Genomic DNA, 22,546 nt, shown 5'->3' with positions numbered 1-22,546 from the left:
AGAGCAATTGACAGAGGGGCAGAGAGAGAGAGAGAGAGAGGGAGAGAGAGAATCCCAGGCAGGCTTCGTGCTGTTAGCATGGACCAGATGTGGCCTCAATCCAGGAGAACATGACCTGAGCTGAAATCAAGACTTGAATGCTTAACCGACAGAGCCACCCAGGTGCCCCTGAATCATATTTTAAAGTCCCTTTTGCCATGGAAGGTTAACATCCACTGGTTCTTGGGTTTGGGGCATGGGCAACAAGGGGCATTATTCTGTCTACCACAACCACCATTCTCTTTTTTCAATATGAAGACCATAAGGCTTAGAGATAGTTGAGGCCAGTGGATTTACCAACACCCACCGACAAAGTAAGATCAGAGCTAGTTTGGAATGGAAGTCTCTTTGATTCTGAATCCTGTGCTCTTAGCCTCTTTGTTACATGCAGTTCTGGGCTCTCAGCACATGATTGTACCTTAACATTAAAGGGGGTTTATAAGTGTTTGCCTGTGCAGTTTTAAAAACAGTTTGGAGGATTCTAATGTTTCTGAGTTAAAATGATTTGTCCTGAGGTAGGTGAGGAATGTATGGCCAAGTTTGGAGTTTATTTGTCTGTGGGTTTATACTGAAGTGTGGGTGTTACCCTAAATTCAGCATGTCTGTTTTTATGGAGTCTTGACTGATGAATGGATCAGAAGAAAGATTAAGCCATAACTATTGAAAGTAAAAATGAACTTTCAAAACTGATCTACTTCATGGACAGCAGCAAAGATTCCATCTGTTAAAATATGGGTATGAGTCATGTTTCACAAATTTAAAAGCAGACATTTCCTTAATTTTTTGAAGGGCATGATAGAGATTTTTAATATGTGATGTTTTGTGAAGGTCTCGTTTTCTTTTGCTCTGCTACTATATGCATTCTTGCAGAGTAGATTTTCTAAAATTATATACCCTTCCCAATTTAACACAAAATTACTTCATATCCGCACCTGGCACTTAAATTTTGGTTTAAAAGAAAGCTGTGGAAATTGTATGTTATTGGCATATTGCAAATCACCAACTGTGATTCTGCCACTGAAATTCAAACAGCATTTGTTCGTGACACAGTCCAGATTTCATAATACTTGTGTTTTCTAAAAATGCGGGAGATAATTATTGAAACTAATATACATGTATAAGTTCTTCCATGTGTGGCATTTAAAGACTCGTTCTTTGTAATTTGCAATCTCCATTTTCAGTTTGCAGAAAGGACTTGATTCTTCAGAGAACACACCATTGTAAAAAGTTAATAACAAAACTTGAATTTCATTTGCTTCCAATTAAACACCAAATGTCAGAGCTTAATATCTTCAAAATGCATATTAAGCCACACACCTTGTGACAAGTCTTATGATATTAAAATCAAGGATGAAAATTCAGAATCTTAGTGAAGAGCTTAAAATGGATATCATTAGTTTATCAGGGTTACTGAGGTACCTTGACTTTTAGCTTTATTTTGCAAGTTCAAAATTATAAATTGGATGTTACTGGATGGATGAGCATTCTAGTGCAGGGTTATCAAATTATGGCCTGTGGGCCAAATTTGGTCCACCACCTGCTTTGTAAACAAAGTTTTATTTAAACCTATTTTATTTAAACCATGCTCATTTATTTATGTATTGCCAGTGGCTGTTTTTATGCTACAAAGGCAAAGTAGAATAGTTGTGAGGGAGGCTGCATGGATTGCACAGCTCCAAAAATATTTACTATCTAGATGTTTCAATAGTTTACTGACCCCTGATCTAGTAGAATGTGTGTGTTACTAATCCTGGGAGATTCTTGCCAGTCAGTGTCAGATAAATAGGCTGATTTTATTTCTGTATATGGAAACCTCAGTGTATACATACAAACACCTTTCCATTTTTTTAACTGCTAAGGATTTCTTTTCCCATTTATATTGCTTATTGTAAGGTTGAGTGGTCCAACTATTTGTCCTACTTTAATTTCTTCTTACCACTTAACCTCCCTCCACGTTGTTTAATCAGCTAATTATATATGATGCCACAGCAGGGTTCTGAGCTTCATGTTTGTTTACATGTCTTTGTGACCTTAGGTTTTCTTTTTTTGTCTTATGAATTAATTGATGGTATATAAATGTTCATGGAAATAGCATTTGCTCAAAATGACAATAGTCTCTCAGAAATAAAGATTGGAATGATTAAGTATTTACCATGGTCTGTAAATTCCTCTTACTGTCCTTTAACTGATAGGACTATTCACATTGGAAAAGCTTGAATTGGAGGTAGAAGGAGTGGGGATTTTGGGGGTCAGTCATGGTTCCACTTTCCTTGGAAGCCAAGGTTAGTTTGCAAGCATAGAATTGCAGTGTGAATGACCAACAAGGTACGACTGGTCTTTAGATCTTCATTACTCTGAGATTTTCAAGGACTGCCACTGTTTCGTGATAAAAAGAAATAGATTGAATTTTAATTTTCATGGTACTTTGTAATGCTGTATTATGATATTGTAGTTTTGAAATAATTTTATATTTGAGAAAAATTGCAAAAATAGTATAGACTGTTTCCACATACCCTTCATTCGCCTCTAATGTAATAGTGGACATAACTGTAGGACAATTCCCAAAGGTAGGAAACTAGTAACATTGAGTCAATACTGTCTGTAGCCCTCATCTGAATTTTGTCTTTTTTTTTTTTATAAATGTATGATTTATAAATGTATGATTTTATAAATGTATGATTTATAAATGTATGATTTATACATGTATGACTTTTTTTTTTTATGTTTTTTTTTATTTTTGAGAGAGAGAGAGCACAAACAGGGGAGGGGCAGAGAGAGAGGGGGGGAGGGGGACAGAAGATCCAAAGCAGACTCCATGCTGACAGCAGCAAGCCCATTGAGGGGCTCAAACTCACAAACCTTGAGATCATGACCTGAGCTGAAGTAGGACACTCAACCGACTGAGCCATCCATGCACCTCTTGTCTCTTTTCTACTAATGTCCTTTTTGTAGCCCAGGATCCAGACAAGGACCGCACACTGCTCTGTCTCTTCCAACTTCCACAATTTCATAAGCTTTTCGTTGACTTTCATGACTTTAATATTTTTAAAGAGTTATTTTATACAAGGCCCCTTGAGTTGGATATATCTGATGTTTTCTGATGATTAGATCAAAGATACACATTTTCAGCAGGAATCACACAGAAGTAATTTTATATCCTTCTCTGCATTTTATCAGAGGGTGATATGACTTATTACTGGTGATGTTAACCTTGGTAAAGTGGTTTCTGCAAGTTTCTCCCCTGCAAAGATACTATTTTTCTCTTTTTAATTAAAAAGTATTTTGTGGGGAGATACTTTGAGATCTGCAAATATCCTGTTTCTCATCATATTCTCACCCAGTAGTTTTAGCTTCCACTGGTGATCTCGCCTGCAACAACTATTGCTGTGGAGATTGCTTGGAGATTTCTTCTATTTCCATCATTTCTTCTATAACTATTAATTGCAATGCTATGGTGTGGAAGAGCTGTCTATTTTCCACCATTAATGATTTCTTCAAAGATTTACTTATATCATCATGGATTCACACATATTTAGTTTATTTTGGGGCTAAAATCTAACTGTATTATTATTTACTTGTTTACAGGTTGTCTCAGCTTTGGCCATTGGGACTTCTTTCTGGTTGGCACCTGATTTTTTTTTTTTAAACTATGTTTTTTTATTTCTTAGAGTCAGAGAGACAGAGCGTGAGTGGGGGAGGGGCAGAGAGAGCGGGGGACACAGAAACCGAAGCAGGTTCCAGGCTCTGAGCTGTCAGCACAGAGCCCGATGTGGGGCTCGAACTCATGAACTCTGAGATCACGACTTGAGCTGAAGTTGAACACTCAATCTACTGAGCCACCCAGACACCGTCCCTTTCTTTTTTTACATTTATTTATTTGTTTTGAGAGAGAGAGTGTCAATGAGGGAGGGGCAGAGAGAGAGGGAGAGAGAAAGAGAATCCCAGGCAGGCTTCATGCTGTCAGCACAGAGGCCAGTGCGGGTCTCAAATGCACAGAATCATGAGATTTAGACCTGAGCCAAAACCAAGAGTCAGACGTTTAACCGACTGAGCCACCCAGAAGTCCCACACCTGATTCCCTTTGATGTGCCTCCTTCACTTTTGAGTACTGCTTTACTTTTTAGCATTGCCAAGGTGTTCCAGGCCCATCTATCATTTTCTCTGCCCCAACCCTGGAATCAGCTATTTTTCTAGGGAGCCCTTGTTCATTTATTGGAAAATGGTATCAGAGGCCAAGATTCAGGCACTTGTGTTCCTTCACACTGGGTGTGATCGCTTCTAGAACCTCTCAGTGGGCAGGGCTAAGAACCACACATGCATTAACATTCATCCATCCCTATCTTGTCAGTCTACCTGCCCGCTTACAAAACCACATATTTATATTGATGCCTGTAATTTCAATCTAACATCACAGAATTTATTTTCTTATTTGTAATTTCTGTTTCTGACAGTGAGATTTTGACTTTCATTATTCAAAATATTTTTCTTTCCTATTCATTACTCGTGTATGTGTCTGTCTAATAGTGTGAGAATTTGTAAGCCATTTGTGAGAAACAAATTTATGTGAAAGTTTTTTTCTCTAACCTTAGATTAAGCAGTGAAAATAGTTTTCTAAAATTACTTAATTCTTTTCTCTCCTACCTCCTTCATTGTTCCTATTTTCTTTCTTTCAACCCTGTTCTTAGTAACTTCTGGGCGATAACTGTCTTTTATCCTTCCTATATTTCTTATGCACAAATGGGCAGACACATGTATAATTTTTAATACTCTTTCCTACTGAGTGAAAGATACCTTCTACCTTTTGCTGTATATACAGTACTATATATCATACATATGCATTACATATAAAAATCCATTTTCTTTTCCTCTTAGTATATCATTTACAAAAAGATTTAAATCGACCCTATTTCCTTTAGCATTCTATGATATAAAACCATTTTATTATTTTTCATCCTTAGAGTTTTGGATTTGAAATGCACAACTGAGAAATAAAAAAGTAAACCATCAAAACTCAGGGAAAGACTGTTTCTTTGAAGTTTGGCTTCCTAAGACATAACATTTCTGGGTGCTTAGATAGCAGTATTTCTCCTCTATCGATTTATGTCCAATGTGGTATAAGTTTTTGGTAGCAATTATAAATGCCTTTGTTTATAAATGCAAATTTACCTTCCATTTCTAGCTGGTGGCAGTGTTTGATGAGCAAGATCCACATCATGGAGGTGACGGCACCAGTGCCAGCTCCACGGGCACCCAGAGTCCAGAGGTATTTGGCAGTGAGCTGGGCACCAGCAGTGTCTCCGCCTTTCAGCCTTACCAAGCGACAAGCGAGATTGAAGTGACACCTTCAGTCCTTCGTGCAAGTAAGTGAAGGCTCTTTCTTCTGTGCATGTTTCATCGTAATTTGCAGGGATGCCAACTCTTGTTATCCAGCCATGCTCCTGTGAATGGAGTTCATTATCTGTTTTTATCAAAACTGATTAAGTTTAGGACCTGGGCAAATGTCTTTTGCTGGAGAGGTAGTCAAGATTCTTCACACATTAATATATTAGGCTTATTTTACTTTAGACTGGTAGACTTTTAATCGCTCACCCAAGGTAAGTAAGGATAACTGTAAAGTTATATTACCTGAATTTTTCTTTCCGTGTATTTCTTCTGAATGTTAGATCAAATAGGAAATAGTCAAAGGCCTCACAGTGAATCAGAGCATAGCATCTCTGATTGATAATCAACTTGGATACAGCCATTACTTGAACTCTATCTAAAGAGCAGGTGATGAAGTGACCACAGGGATAGAGTTATCTTCAGAGATTTGGAAGAGTGGCTGTTAGAATACATTCCGCAGGAAGGAAAATACAGGGCTTCTTGAGTTTATATTAGGAATCTGGGGTCATAGAGTACTCAAGTTCTAGAATATTTGCCTGAATAATTCTGTCTGCCGTTCCTACAGATTTACTCAGAAAAGTGAAGAACTTTTGCTAAAAATAAATTCAGTGTTTGTAATTATCTAATCTTATAATTGAGCAGTTGTTAAGAAGGTCCATTTCAATAAATTTATAAGTTAAAAATTATTGTCTTTTAGTCACATTTATGTAGAAACATTGCAGTTTTTCAAGTGCTGTGTGATTTTGCCAATAGTCTTTAGTACATCTTCGTGTATAATAGGTAATAATATATAATATTATATTATATATTTTATATTTTATTATATATTATAATTATATATTATATATAATTATATAATTATATATAATATTATATATTATTTATATATATTTATATGTTATATATTAATATATAATATATTATATATAATTATAATTATATATATATTATATTATAATATCTCTATAATAATACATAGAATCCTAAATAGAATATAGTTAGATAGTATTTAGAATATATGGTTTATTCTTATAAAATTTAGGTTTGTATGCATGTATAAACATATTTTTAAACTAATTTTGTGGAAGTAACGTTTGATTACTACATGAATATGCTATTTTAAAAACCTTGTTGGATTTACTTCAGGCAACATTCCTCAAAATGTGAGGTATGTGCCATGCATGGCATGGTATGCAAGGCAATATGTAAGTGGTACACTAGTTACTTTTTCTGTTGTATAGCAGCTCATTAAGTCCGTGTTTTTAGTGATTGCTTGGAATAAACTCACTTATTATATTTTTTAATGTTTATTTATTTATTTAGAGAGAGAGAGACTGCGAGTGAGGGAGGGAGGGGCAGAGAGAGAATCCCAAGCAGGCTCCACGCTGTCAGTGCAGAGCCCTACATGGGCCTCGATCTTACGAACCATGAGATCATGACCTGAGCAGAAATCAACAGTCAGACACTTAACCGATTGAGCCACCCAGGTGCCCCTAAATCCATTTATAAAAAGTAGATTGCCCAAATGTGATTTAAAGTAAATTTTAAGGCTGTCAGTGCTGAGCCTGCTTGGGATTCTGTCTCCCTCTCTCTTTGCTCCTCCCTTGCTCATGCACGCACACACTGTCTCTCTCTCAAAATAAGTAAACTTTAAAGTAAATTTTCAATTAAATAATACTATAGGTATTCAGGTGCCTGATATTTGGAAAATAGTGTCTTTATGTGAATAATTGCACCCTAATATACATAATTAAATATAGAGCTTTTTCTTATGTTGTTGTAGTTTTTTATTCATGTGTTTTATAAAGCCGGATATGCCTTCAATGTAGCTGCTCCTTAAAAAAGTGTTGGAGGAAAGGTAAATGCTGTCTTTATGTTAAGAAGAATTTGAATGGCATACTTTCCATCAAGTTTTGTCTTTTGACTGTTCTTCACTCAGCAACATTTCTTAACCACCACCACCCACATTTGGCTGGTCCTGTTGTGTTAAAATTTAAATGCTGTTTTCAACACAAAATCTCTCTTTTACCTTGTCTTTATTGAGAAAAGGAACTTTTATTTGAACCATTTGAAATGTCTTATAGCCATCAGTGGGAGAATATGTAAATATTACTTTTCAGTTCTGAATTTTATATGCTGAGTTTATTTAGATTTTATGGTTTGGGCAGCCCCTGGACAAGTGTTTGGTCACCATCTACTAAACACAAGGTTTAGTGACTATGTAAAAGTTACCCATTATATACAAATCCCCTGTCTATTAAGATGATTGGTCATACTGTATTAATACCACTCACTCAAACATAGTACAAGAGTTGGACTATGATGGGCCAGGCATTGTGATAGGTGATGAGTCCAGAGTTGAGTTAATAAGGCCTCATCCTTGTCAACAAGGAATTTATGTTTAGTGGTCTTCCTGATTTACAAATATGGAAATAAAGAATCTAGTGATATATAGAAATTTGTGGAATTGGGGAATAATCAAATCTAAGTGCATGGTTAATATAAGGTTTCAGATAAATAAACTCCTAATACTTAAACTTAGAGAAAGAAAGTGATAACTCTATATGTTTTCCAAGTTTTGCTATGAATGAATTCATTCCTCTACTTCTTTGCATGAAGAATTGATGTATACAATTTTTTTTTTTTCTGAGTAAAACAGGGAACATTAAGTTTGCGAATTAAGATAAAGCTTAGGTGGATTTAATACACAGAATTCTCATATTCAGGTCTTTTTATGCTTTTTTATAAGTTGACACTAGTTTGTCCTTGTAATACATATAAAGCAAGAACCTTGAGTTAGTTAAATTAGTGGTTCTCAGGTATGAGTGATATTTTCCCACAAGGGATAATTGAAAATATATGGAGATATTTTTGGTTGTCACAACTGGTAAAGATGGGGTATACTATGAGCATCTGATTAAGGCCAAGGATGTTGCCAAACATCCTACAAGGCATAGGACAGTTCCTCACATCAACTATCCTGCCCAAAATGTCAATAGTGCTGAAGTAGAGAAACCCTGAATTAATGAATCATCGTCTTTATGGTCAAAATAGCAGTTATCTAAGAGAAATTAAAACTAACACTTGATAAAAATTTTCTTGAGCCTAGTATATTGAACAGTGTTCTGAATAATACCCTTAAACTGAAGGACAAAAAGTGATGACTAGCTAATAATGATATTTCTCATAGAAGGTAATCAATAGGGGGAATTATGGGCAGTATTACACACACAGTGCAAATATAAATATTAACACTAAAATAAGTTTTTTTAATTCTAAAAAATGTGCTTTAAAAAATGAAAAAGTAAATAAAATAGACCACATAGTGAAAGACTATATAAAAATCTTCTTAGGTTGAAGAAATAAAGTTAAAAAAGGATAACCATAAAGAATAGGTACCTGCAGGGAATGGAGAGAATAAGATGAACGAAATGGAATAGAAGCAAGGCTGACTTAAAACCTCTTGTTTTGTATAGTTTGCATTCAAAGCATGTTATATTTTATGTAGTTAATAATCAAATTTTAATACTATTAATAGTTTAATAGTAATTCTTAAAAATCATTTGACATAAGTAAACATAAATTATATGTCCAGTTGGTTGCTCAGTCATCCAAGAGTAACTATTTCAGGTAACTATAAATATTAGTAATTTGTACCACCAAGGGAAGATGGAAAAAAAAAAGCATGAAACAAACGAACCTTGCAACAGTTTGTTGTTGGTAACATTGGTACCATTAGTCTTAGATTGTTGGGTGGATATTATGAGATGGAGGAAATGAAGAATTATAATAATATTCTAATTCTATTTCTTGTGCCATTGAGGATTCAGGATTCAGAGTATAGAGGAAAAGGAATACAGATACAACTTAGAGTAGAATACATAAAAACCCCATGATTCTCAATTTGAATAGGACATATAATGAATCTATGGTATGTTTCATTTCACACACATACAAAAATAAATAAAAATAAAAAAGGAAGGAGGAAGGAAGGCAAGATTCTATATGCATTTACTGAATATGTCTAGAATTAATGCTCCAGCCCAATAACTGAACATTCCCTGATATCTAGACTGTACTTTGGGAATTGCATTTTCCATTCAAAAGGACCAGAACTGTCCTTTTGGAAATTCATGGAGAAATGGCTGAATTCTGGTTCAGGGAGGAAATGTAGGAGATGATTCTGGATCATCCTGCCACATAAGAAAATAACGAAGCTATGAAAGATTACTAGAGTTGTGTCAGCAGGGCCCAGGAGTCATATGGAAGTTCCCACTGGCACAGGAGAGACTATTAGAACATTAATAAGGTTAGTAAATAGCAATGTATTCTTGAATTCATAATGACGATAAGTAAATAAGCTAGGATGGGGTGCCTGGGTGGCTCAGTCAGTTAAGTATGTGACTTCGGTTCAGGTCATGATCTTGCAGTCCATGGGTTTTAGCCCCACATCGGGCTCTGTGCTGACAGCACAGAGCCTGGAGTTGCTTGGGATTCTGTGTCTCCCTCCCTCTCTGCCCCTCCCCTGCTTGTGCTCTGTCTCTCTCTCTTTCAAAAATAAATAAACATTAAAAGATTAAAAAAATAAGTAAACAAGCAAGGTGAAGGATACTAATGGATCAACTTATTATTTGGGAAACTGATAAAAGAATTAAAGAATTAGGTATCTCTCCTCTCTTTCCTGTATGAATAGTATTATTGGGTAACTAAGTAGTAGATGAAAGGGAAGTTTCTTTGTATAGAAGTATCATAGCCAATAAGTGACAAAGTAATAATAGAATTAGAATATTACTAATTTGCCATTCCTGATGAAATAATGAATCTATGTACTTATCATCAATTACTTGCTAATATAAAAAAGATAATAAATTAAGGAGAGTGGACTAAGTATCATGTGCCTCCTGATGGAAGAATATAATACTATGAAGTGGTCTTGACAAAAGAAATTAAATTTCAATCCGATCAAACATCTAGATCCAACTGTCAATTTTCTAGAAAATACCAGACACCTGGAAGCATGGCAACACCATAGGGATGCAATCAGTCAAGTCAAGACTGTGGGAAATTATAGAAGTCCAGTGACCCAGGTTCTTCAATAGGTCAAGTGCAAGGTAGGGGAAAAAGATGGAGAAAGGAACACAGATTAATAGACACCTAAGAGACACAACATCCAATCATAATGTATGAATCTTGTTTAATGCCTGATTTAAATGAAACAGTACAACAAACGAATACCAGTCGTAGGCTAATTGGTGAGTTGAGCACTGATTGAGTATTTGATATTAAGAAAGTATTTATTTCCTTTTACATGTGCTATGTTATTGAAATTATTTTCCAAAAAGTCTTTATCTTTTTGTAATACATACTGAGTTAGGTTGTTGGAAATGATATATCTGGAATTTGCTTCAAAATAAACAGGCTGGGTAAGTGAGGAATGGGTAGCTGAGTGGCTATATGGGGATTCAGTATACTGTTCTGTTTTCATATGTGTTTATAATTATTCTTAATAAACGTGTGTGTACTTTTTTCAAGGAAACACATGCATAGTGCTCTTATTTAACAGTTTCACAGTTTACTTAATTTCAGTTTTTCTTCAGCTTTGTTTCATTTAACGTAACTCTGAATTTTAACCCAATATATTTTTAGGCTTGAATATCTTTGGTTAGTCATCTTTTCAAATTTCTCTGAAACTAAGAAAATATATCCAAATTTTAACTCTTAAATTTTTCATAAAATGCAGATATACTGATTGTTATTGCTACATAGTGATCAACATAGCATAAATATGCAATGTATAAAATATTTTGGTTATTAATGTGGAAATAAATGAGAACATCGAAATAAGAACAAACTATTTAGAGCCTGCTGTGGCAAGAGACTCCCCCACCATCACTTGCGTCTGGGGCTCCAAGACAGGCAGGGAAGTGAGGAAGCTTTATAGTAAAACAAAGGGGAGGGTCTAGATGTGCCCTGACTGGAAGCTGTTGGCACAGAGAATCTGTAAGGGAGCTACCCAGAAGCAGAGTACCCTATGTGATTGATTAAGAGGACATATTTGGCTTCCTCTGGTGGTTCTTAAGTTGAAAGCAGAGTCAAGAATTAGGGAAGCTGTCAGTTATTGATGAAGTCCTGGTTATTTTGGGCTGTTACACGGATTTTTGCTCAGCTTCCTGAACTGGTTGCTGCAGATCGTAGTCTAATTTCCTGGACTCGTTACTCTAGGTAGTAGAATGGCTTGTAAGGCTGGTTTCTGCAGACTGTAGGGTAGATTTTCATTGTTTTTAACTTTATTTATTTTTGAGGGAGGGAGGAAGAGAGAGCAAGAGCAAGAGAGAGAGAGAGGGAGAGAGTGCGCGCACTCAAGGGCAGGGGAGGGGCAGAGAGAATCCCAAGCAGATTCCTCACTGCTGGCACAGAGCCCAATGTGGGGCTTGAACCCATGAACTATGAGATAATGACTTGAACCTATATCAAGAGTCAGATGCTCAACTGACTGAGCCACCCAGGCACCTGTAGATTTTCAGTTTTACATATAGTCTGGACAAATGGGTATTTGTCATCTCATAGATTATAGAAGTTATTTTTATTATAAATGCATAGTATACGCAATTAGTACACTTGTTGAAAAATATTAAATTTTTCTAGAATAGGAAATTGTTATCTGAGAAGTCTTGTTCACAGAAGTGAGTGGAAGGGCATAGATAGAGTTTGCTAAGGCACTGTTACCTGTTCTTCTACGTCTCCCAGATTAAGCACCAAACATCAATTAGTAATTATTCATCAAAACTTATTTTTTTGATGTATCAGTGGAAAGACAACTGGCTCATTTCTTCCTTTCATTTTTTTTTGGAAAGGAATGAACTAGAAATTAGTTGAGTGGCAGAAGGATTTGTTACCCTGAGTCACTTACTTTCTCAACATCAAGGCCACTGTATCAGAACGTACCTTTGTTTAGCATCCTGGAAGTTTCTGTGTGCAGTGGTATATATATCTCGTCAATTGTAAGATTCAGGATAAGTGACACACATTTTTTTATTTTGTTATTTTTTAAATGTGTGTGCATGTGTGCATGTTTTTTAATCCTGTGAAGTAGAAAAGCTGTTCAGAGAATCATTATGACTTTCCTAGACTTGCTGCTTTGCTTTCGTGGACACTTCTCACCGTGATAATATCAATAATAAACTTTATATTTCATATAACTTTAAATATTTCAGTATTTTATTTTTTCTGTCATGTAAAATTTAATAATTTTCATGGTCTCCAAGTATTTTCATATGATGTGAGAAAAACTTAAGACATTTTCTTTAATTCTAAAAGTTCATTTGGTTTTCCTTCTGACTTTAGAAGAAATTAAAACATTTGGGCCTCTAAAAGTCCTGTGAGTCCTGGGCCTCAGGCATCCTGTATATATCAGCCCTTAGGGCTGTTGACAAGGGAGAAAGGGTAGGAAGAGCCAGCATTTCACCTTGAACCTTTGTTTTAAGGACAATAAGCCATTTTAGGGAAAGATGCAAATGGAATTTTAAGATCTTGACATCAAGTCCCTGGAGCTTTTGGTGTACTTGTACTTCTGGGATGATGTTTGCATCCTCTCAGGCAAAAGCATACTTCGATTTAGAGATAACCAAATACCAGACCCTGCATAAGTGGTCTTGTTTGTTTTTTGTTTTTTTTTTTTTTCCAACCAGACTTTTGGTAAGTTTGAGGGGGAGGGAGTCTGTTTTACTTTATCCTTTAACGTGAACTTCCTATGCAAAAACTCCTTTCTAAGCAGTAGTACAGAGTAGTAGATTCATGGTTTAGAAAGACTACAGGCAATGTCCCAGCAGTTTGAACATTTGGGCAAGATTAGTAATCTCTCAGTCTCAATTCCTTAATCTGCAAGTACTGGCCTCAGGATTGATGTCAGTAGTAAATCAGGTCTTTAAAGTCCTAAGACAGTGCAGGGCACATGATAAGCACTAGATAACAGAAGAGTGTATGGCAGTGATGATGATAATGTTGTCTCTTGAGTGCAGACCTTATGGATGTTTAAAAGGGTTGAGAAGTTATAGACCCTAAGTGTGTGTGTGTGTGTGTGTGTGTGTGTGTGTGTGTGTGTGTGTATGTAAAGATTTTTAAGTAATCTCTAATCTCTATTATCCAATGTTCGGCTTGAAATCAGAACCCTGAGATCAAAAGTCACGTGCTCCGCCAACTGAGCCATCCAGGAACCTCTATAGGACATATATTCTTTACTAGGTCACAATGCCTCTATTCAATACACAGTCAGATTGGGACTGTTTTCTGTTAACCTCACAATTCCGTGATACATGTTTAACTGTATCTATTGTCAGTGTTGACAAATCCAGGCTTAGAGAGACCTAATGTGTTTAGGGGCACACATTTCCTGTGCAAATAAATAATTGAGTTCAAGTCTAGTAATTTCTTTTCCCTCTTCTCTTCTCTTCTCTTCTCTTCTCTTCTCTTCTCTTCTCTTCTCTTCTCTTCTCTTCTCTTCTCTTCTCTTCTCTTCTCTTCATTCTTGAAGACTTTTTGTGGAGGTCAGATGTTCCAGGGAAGTCCAATCTTAGAATCATGCCAAGTTCCTTTTCACCCCAGAATGCTAAATTTTTTGTATTAACTCTGGAAAATTCAGACTGAAGATTCAAGGTTCCTTTGGAACTGGCCCATGCCCTAATAATTGTAAAATTTCTGGAAATGGTATTGCTATAGAAATGTTGTGAAAGTGCCCTAAGCTGTGTCAATTTTACAGTTAGTTTTTATCCATTACTGGCAAAATTTTATTTAAATAGTGCTGTTTGATTAATTACTAAGATTTTACTAGTTTCCTAACTTTTAGAACTTAAAGAAATGTTGATAATTATTACAGAAGGATTGTGTCCTAAAATTAGCACCTCTTTCCTTTTCTTTCTTGATCTCACTTTTTTTCTTGCCCAAGCATATGCACGTTGATTTTGCCTTGCCAAGAGAGCCAAGATCTTTGCTTTAGAAATCTATTCTCTTAACATGAACTGGTATTAGAATACTATTTTCCGGATTTGATTTAAATATATATTGAAAAATAGAAATAATATTCCTATTGTATTTCCTTTTAACTTGTGAAGTGGAGCATGGCATACAAATGGTATTCTCGGTATTTCAAATAATTACCTTCTTACTGTGCAAGTTCTATTCAGCATATAAAACTCATCCAGTTTTGTTGTAGATGCAATCTGATTATTACATGTTGACAAGGTCATATATCTATTAATTGGATTGGAGATGGGATACAAAATTGCTGTAATTATTGTAATTTTCTAGCTAATTGCAGGGTTGGTGGTGAATATTTTACTTCTGCAAAATGAAAAACAGTATTCCATCAGAAGTTGTTTTATGGGGTTTCAGACATTTTGTTTGATATCTTTGTTGCTTTTTGCCCACAAAGTATCTCTTTTGTATTTTTTGTGTATTGATCTGCCTCTGAATGTCAGAGTGTTCATTGGAAGGGATCAGTGGAAGCAGGCACAGACAGAGAGCTGGGTAGTACTCTCAGCTCCCTCTTTGTTCTGGTTGCCACGTTACCTCTATTGTTTATTTATAAATTGGAGTATTCTCCTTTCAGACCTATAATAAAGGTTGGATGGGTCAGGACCAACTGGAAGAAGAATCCACTTCACTGCTCTCTTGTCACCTGTGCCACACTCAGAAGCAGTCCCTGAAATGAGCATTTTTAAAATTAAATTCAGATTGTTTATGTGTTCTTTCTTGGTATTAAAAAAGGAAGTGAATTATTAGCCCACTTTGTATTGTAATGTGGGGCTTATTTTACATATTCTCTCTCCTATTTTTGCTTTATTTAAGGTAAGCTAGCTTCCAGAGCTGGAAGCCAAATTGACATTTTGAAAATAATGGTATGTACACAAGGTGGGTGTTTGGAGGACTGCAGCTGGGTGGGGACTGTGCTACTGAGGGGTGTTGGAAGATGGTAGAAGCAGGCTGATGTTTATTCCCTGCTGAAATATAAACTGGAGGCGCAGGTGAAAATTGCCAAACCTAATGAGCAATTTGGCAGATAAGATGGGCTGTCAGGCGACAGCAGTTCAGCAGCAGGCACACTGTCTGCGAACCTGCTTGTTTGTTCCAGAGGACTACATCTAAATACCATAAATAAAATCTTTTTTTTTTCCATTGATATTTGGTATCACAAAGGTGCCTATTTTTATCCGTCACTTTTCCAATTAAATAACCAGCAATCAACATATGGTGATTTTGGTTGTGAAATTATTTTCAAACTTGTGAAATGTGTCACACATAAAAAAGGAACAAAATACATTTTCCACACATCAGAACACAAGTAATAGTAGGTTTTAAAATACACTAATAAAAGATAAGTGATCACTTGCTTCATTGGACTGAAACATTTCATCTGTGGTCTTTATGTTGCAACACTCCAAAGTAACTTCCTAGTCTTTTCAATGTACTGTGTTATTTATTATCTGCTTACTTTACAAAAGAATCCTTACCTTCCGTTGAGCATGTGAACATTTAGACATGTGCATGGCTTCTCCTCCATTGAGACTGCCAGTATATTACTGTATATTGTGTAAGGGACATTTGAAAAAGATTTTCATATCTTTATAGAATTGTAGCAGTCCCCTAGAGAACATCCAGGCCCCCCTCCCCTATTTTTACCATTGGGAACCTTAGTCTATGTAAACTAACATCGTCTGTGCTTATGGCATAGCCATTGCTGGAGCTTCACGTTCAAGACAAGCCGAGTTACTGCCAAAAATGTATGAACCCTTACTGTTCCCTTAAGATCCCTTTGTTGGTTTCTTTGTGGCATCTCCAACACCTCACTTAGAGTCAAAGCATATTTGTGCTTCCTATCAGGCATCAGTATTTCTGGGTTATCTTTAAGCAGAGTAAACATTTGCTCCTTACATTATTTAACCACATCTGTGTGGTTAATTTTTGGCAAATCTCAACACATATGGAATATAATATTTTACACTTAATGACTGTTAGTCCATTAGGCAGACAAGTATTATTTTTTAGAAATTCTCTGCCCCATGTCATCAGTAGGACTTCTAGCCTACAGTTAGCAGGTGATCCTTGGACAGTGTTTTCATCTGAGAAGCTTTGCCTGTGGGGGGCCCACAGTTCTGCCTAGGCAGGACCTCCACACCTTCACGTGTGGCACTTTAGGAGGGGGTGAGTTATAGGCTCCACCAGAAATTGCTTTTGAAATTAGACCCAAACTCTGTGGAACTGGACCCCTTGTGCATGAAACTCTCTGTATCTGTCAAAAACCTGCTGAAATCTGAGAGAAGAACACTTCTTACTGACTTGTCCCCCCCCCCCCCCCAACACTTCTTCCCCACTGCCTGAATACTTCTTCCCTTCTCCCTTCTTTTTGTCTTTGGCTAGTATCTTGTACTTGACCCTGAGGTCTTGTACCATTGCTTTTGTATTGGAATATACCTTACCTACCCAATTATATGGTCTGTTTATAAGCTGCAGAAATAGTTACTGACACTGGAAAACTTGTAAAGGTAATGTAGCTATGGATATATTAAGAAGGTACATTTTAAGTCAAAGCAAGGAAGCCCATTTCCAAATGGCAATTAGAGGTAGTAATGCACAGAGAAAATAATTTTATGAACATATCGTACTACAAGATTAGGTTGTAAGCAAGGTTTCTTTTTCTTTTTCCCATTCTAACCAGGTATGTACGTTCTTTTTTCTATTAGCGCATGCCACAGAGAGACCCATATTGTGGGTGATTTTTGTCACCATGAAAGCCTGGCAGATAAAATCCTTCTCTTCTTGCTGCACTTGATATAGATCTCTTATTTGCTTCTTCAGACTGTGTTTGCTTATTTATTTTTTCATTGCTTTTAGTGTCAGAAATGGCTTTGCATCCCAGTTGTGTTTGCTTCTGTACCCAGCTGGAGATGGGCTTCATATCTCCGAATCATTTTGTCAGTCCCACATAGTGAAGGACTGCAAGGAAGCCACACAAAAGACACAAGGTGCTTGGTATTTTAACCCCTTCTGATTTGTTCTTGGAATGCACAGGCTGTAGTCTTTATGAGGGACCCTTTTTTTAAAAAAAATAATTCATTGTCAAATTGGCTTACATACAACACCCAGTGCTCATCCCAATGAGTGCCCTCCTCAATGTCCATCATGCATTTTTCCCCTCCCCCTCACTCCGTTCACCCTCAGTGTGTTCTCTGTCTTTAAGAGTCTTTGGGGTTTGCCTCCCTCCCTCTCTGTTTGTATCTATTTTTCCCCCTCGCTTCCCCCATGGTCTTCTGTTAAGTTTCTCAAGATCCACATATGAGTGAAAACATATGATATCTGTCTTTCTCTGACTGACTTATTTCACTCAGCATAATACCCTCCAGTTCCACCCCCATTGCTGCAGATGGCATGTTTTCATTCTTTCTCATTGCCAAGTAGTATTCCATTGTATATATAAACCACATCTTCTTTATCCATTTGTCAGTCAATGGACATTTTGGATCTCTCCATGATTTGGCCATTGTCGAAAGCGCAGCTTTATAAACATTGGGGTACATGTGGAGGGCCAAGTTTTAAAGAAAAAAGAATTAAGTGTAAATCAGTGTATTAATTCCTGATGCTATTTTGTATTTACTATATTCACTTATATTGATTTATAAATTAATAGTATATTAATTTTCATGTATCGGTTCATTCCCTACATTTTAGCAAATAGGTTTTCTCCTTCATAAAGAATCTGGTTGTTACAGTGTGTGCACGTAGTATGACTCATGATGTGTAAGTGCATGTGGGCATATTTGTGCTCGAGGAACACATTTGAGAAAGGACTGATAGTGCCTTCTCTCAAAGAGATCTTTTTTATTCAGCTCTTTCCATGTCTTATGTTTGATGCTTCCTTTAATTATTTCCCTCATATTCGTACTTGATTGCATGTAAACAAATTTAGAATTTTCATAACTCTGTAAAGGGGATTATGCTTCCATTCCCTCACCTAGGATTTCTCCTTCTTGTCTCACAAGTCCAAGCTGTTGACCTTGCTTCGCCTTAAAGACTGTCCCACTGTGTGTTCCCGGCATGGATCGCCTTTTTATTTATGTCCTTTCCAAAAGTTGTAGAACATTTTCTGTAGCCTACATTTTCTGTCTATCCTGTGTGTAGAGCAACCACTATTTTCAGCTCTTTCTTACAGAGTAAAGGATAAATGGGAAAATCACACCAGCTTGTGGCCTGTGCTGCAGTTGTGTTCCCAACACATTATACAGCAGCATCTTCTGGTTCATAGAATGGTACCCTGGTAGTAATTAGAAAAAAATACATATACATCTGTATGAGTATATGTATACATAGCTGATAGTGAACTTATGTATGGAAGGAGTGCAAGAGTAACTTCGCGAAAATAAATCATTTTACAAAGATGATCTCTATGTTTAAAGATGAAAATTGCCATAGGATCAGTTCTAGGAAGCCTCAGAACAACCATAAGATGGAAAAAGCAGTAACCAAAGGGTATTTCAAAGGAGTACTACTAGGTTTACTCAACCTATCATCAATTTAATTAAAATGTGGTTTGTGCCATGCCTGATCCATTAGTTAATTTGTTATTTAAGCAGCTTGAGAAGTATTTATTTTAAATATAGAACTTGTGTTAATGAGTTGGAAAAGAGTATTCCATTGCTTGGCAGGGATGTTACAGCCCAAAGATTTATGGCTTAGTACAACAAAAACCAGCTGGTGATCAGCTTGCATAAGTAATATGAGTACACACTAAGATTTGATAATAGCCATTCTCTTGTAACCAGAATAAGGGGGTTGGGAATAGGAGGCATAAACAAAGTCGCTGGTGAATGAAGAATCCTAGGAGAAAACTGCACTGAATTGTGAATACAGGTCTGTGATGTATAGTCAAAGCTGGAGAGATCATGCATCTATTCCAAGGGGGAAAGGGAGAGCCAGGTGGCCAGGGGTATGTATGGGCCTGCTCTCTGTGTCTCTGCTCAGGCACAAACGTTACCAGTCCACCTTCTTCATTTCTCTTCCTCATCTAAAATTTGCCATCTCTGGAATATTGGCTTAAATGGAATTAATACATAATCTGTCTCCCCCATGTTTGAAGAGCAGTGTGTATGTAATTCTGTGTATATGTATGTGACTGTTTATACATATGGATTTGTTTTCTATTCCTGGTACAACAAATTCCCACAAACTTAGTGGTTTAACACAACACAAACTTCATTACAGTACTGAAAGTCAGGGTGCTATGGGGATCTCACTGAATGAAAACCCAGGGGTTGGCGGGCTGTGCTCTCTTCGGAAGGTCTAGGGGAGAATCCATTTTCTTGAATTTTTCCAGCATCTGAAGGCTGCCTGCTTTCCTTGGCTCGTGGCCCCTTATGCCATCTTCAGCATCAATAACCTTGTATCTCTTTGACTTCTTCTACAGTCAGATCTCCCTCTCTTTTCTTCTGCCCTTCTCTTCCATTTTTAAGGACTCATGTATTACATTAGGCTCCCTTGGATAATGCATGATAATCTCCTCATGTCAAAGCCTTGACCTTTGTTACACAGACAAAGGCACTTTTGCCGTGTAAGGTAATAAGATTAGGATGTGGACATCTTTCGGGGCCATTATTCTGCCTACCACAATATGCATATACTTAAATATTGTAGAGTAGTGTGAAAAAAAATACTACTTCTGTTGGTTTCAGTATGAAAGCATTATCTTTCCTGATCAGGTTATTCTCTGAACAATGAGCGTCTGACCTAAAAATATTCATGGGATGGCATTTTGCTTTAAGTACATAGGGAAGAAAAATAATGAACCGTGGGGCAACCACCTCATTAGAAGTGTTTTTGAGGCCATTTTTTATTTGGTTAAGCCAAATGGAGCAATATTTATAAAAATAATAACTCTAGCCAATGTTATGTACTTCTGTTTGCTTGATAAAAATAATCTGTAGTAACAAATTTGCTTAATATGTCTTTTGTATAATTAAAATAATTTTTCATAAAATTATTGACATGCTGTAAGTGTGAAATTTCGATTAGAAATGTACAATTTGTGAATACTGGAGACAGTGGGCAATGTCCTTGTCTTACACGTACTCTCCCTTACCTGCTGAAGCTCTCCCTCTTCCCTTTCTTATGTTTATTTTTTTTAAGTCTCAAAAGTTATGTAGATGTTAATTTTAGCTATGTTCTAGACCTTCCTGAAAGGATCTGAAGAATGACTTTGAGGATTATTACAGACATTGATGGTACTTGTAAATATCAGATGTAATTTTCATTCTTTAACCTCCATATCAGGTTCCATTCTTGAGCCATTTTAGAAGTTGCTAATAATTCTGTTGTGAACAGAGGCTTTAAAGTGACTGAAGACTAGTTCTAATGATTGTTCTTAAGCACATTCACCTAAAGCCCCCCCCCCCTTTTTTGTATTACTTCACCTTGTTTTCGTATTTTGATCATAAAGAAGTAGATTCTTGGGCATTTACCAATCTTATAAAGAACTAAGTTTTCTTAAACCTACCACCCTGTTCTGTTTTTTGTTTCTTTGTATATTGCTTATTTTGTGGCTACTGTGTACCTCTCTAGCTTGTAAATTGTGATAAGGCAAAGAATCATATCTTTATTTCCATCCCTATGCAGCAACTGGCACCATGTTTGCATTCAAGAAATATACTCCCATTTCCTTTCAGTCCCATGAGACCGGCAATGGCGTCACGAGGGAGGACATAAATCATGCACTTGGTCACAGATGGTTTGGAGGGGTGGACAGTCTATTCAACACAAGTTCTAAATAATCTAACGTGATGAAAGACTTTTCATATCTTTGAATATAATTTCTACAGATCCAAGCCCAAATGTATCCTTGGGCTTTTAATTTTATTCACAGTGGTGCTAGCATTCCTTTAATAGAAATGAGAAATGTTTTTTTACGCTGAAGAAGTGTTTTATAATATTTTCTATTGAATATAATTTTATATATTTTTTAATTTTTGTACATTCCCCAATATTGTAAATTTATATGGAAACATCACGAATAATCTCCTACATCTATATCCTCAATTGGGTATGCATGATTAGTGGCCAGTGCTCTATTAGAGTAGAAATCGAGATCCTTAATTAGAAGAAATGTCTACTGAAAACACAGCTAAAATGATTGCTCTCTGCTTTATAGTTACATCATCCATCTTTATTCACTTCCTTTAGTATGAAGGCCAACTAAATTGCTGCAGTTTTGTGAAGATCAAGGCTTTTGTGAAGTACAAGCCTTGTTTGCTTCAGGGGAGACATTTGGGCTAGCTATAGGCCATTTTATAGTTGTGGTTATTTTCCCTTACCAACTTCATTTTTTTTAAGTTTATTTATTTATTTTGAGAGGGAGAATGCGAGCAGGGGAGGGGCAGAGAGAGAGGCAGAGAGAGAGAGACTCTCAAACAGGCTCCGTGCTGTCAGTGTGGAGCCTGATGCAGGGCTCAGTCTCACAAACCCTGAGATCATGACCTGAGCAAGATGCTTAACTGACTGAACCACCCAGATGCCCTCCCTCCCTTACCAATTTTAAAGACAGAGTATATATATATAGAGAGAGAAAAAAATAATAACATTTTTGAACTTAACAAATTCAGGAACAAACACAGCATAGCTTTATCCTCTAGAGCTTGAGTATTACAGACCTTGTTTCTGCTTTACTTATGTACAGTAAATGATGCTTCACCATCATAGGTAATGGAAAATGTCGAGGTGTGTAATCTTATGCAAGAGTCGAGACTGCCATTACAGTGGTGTACTAAAAGTGTCTGGAAAAGGGGTGTGTGTGTGTGTGTGTGTGTGTGTGTGTGTTGCAGTGATTCTTTGCCTTTATTTTTGTATATTCACAAGTATTACTCCTTTTTATTGACTTACACCCGAGTTTTTATATAGGCTTTTTTTTTACTTCAAAAAGTAAATATTTATATTAAAGGATATAATGCTAACGTTAAAGAATACTATATAAGATATTGTTTATCTAATGGGACTTTTTTTCTATATGATTAATTCAGTGTTTTTTCTAATAAATGAAATGTTTTATTTCCTAGTTTTTTTTTAACCTAGTTTTTCCTTCTTGATTTAT

The 22,546-nt window shown here is 36.3% G+C and overlaps 1 protein-coding gene across 22 annotated transcripts in view; it reads left to right on the top strand.

Moving 5' to 3' along the window:
* The window catches only part of PARD3 (par-3 family cell polarity regulator), a 678,503-nt gene that overhangs the window by 265,773 nt on the left and 390,184 nt on the right, over nucleotides 1–22,546 (top strand). For all 22 annotated transcript variants that reach the window (XM_045061110.1, XM_023256519.2, XM_023256518.2 and 19 more), the window contains one exon: nucleotides 5,219–5,399. In XM_045061110.1, coding sequence (XP_044917045.1) covers nucleotides 5,219–5,399 — 181 coding nt within the window. The remainder of the gene's footprint in view (nucleotides 1–5,218; nucleotides 5,400–22,546) is intronic.

This window comes from Felis catus, chromosome B4 (genome assembly GCF_018350175.1).
Source record: "Felis catus isolate Fca126 chromosome B4, F.catus_Fca126_mat1.0, whole genome shotgun sequence".
NCBI classification, from domain to species: Eukaryota; Metazoa; Chordata; class Mammalia; order Carnivora; family Felidae; genus Felis; species Felis catus.
Note: the sequence above shows the minus strand (reverse complement) of the source record. Positions and strands in the feature narration are given on the sequence as shown.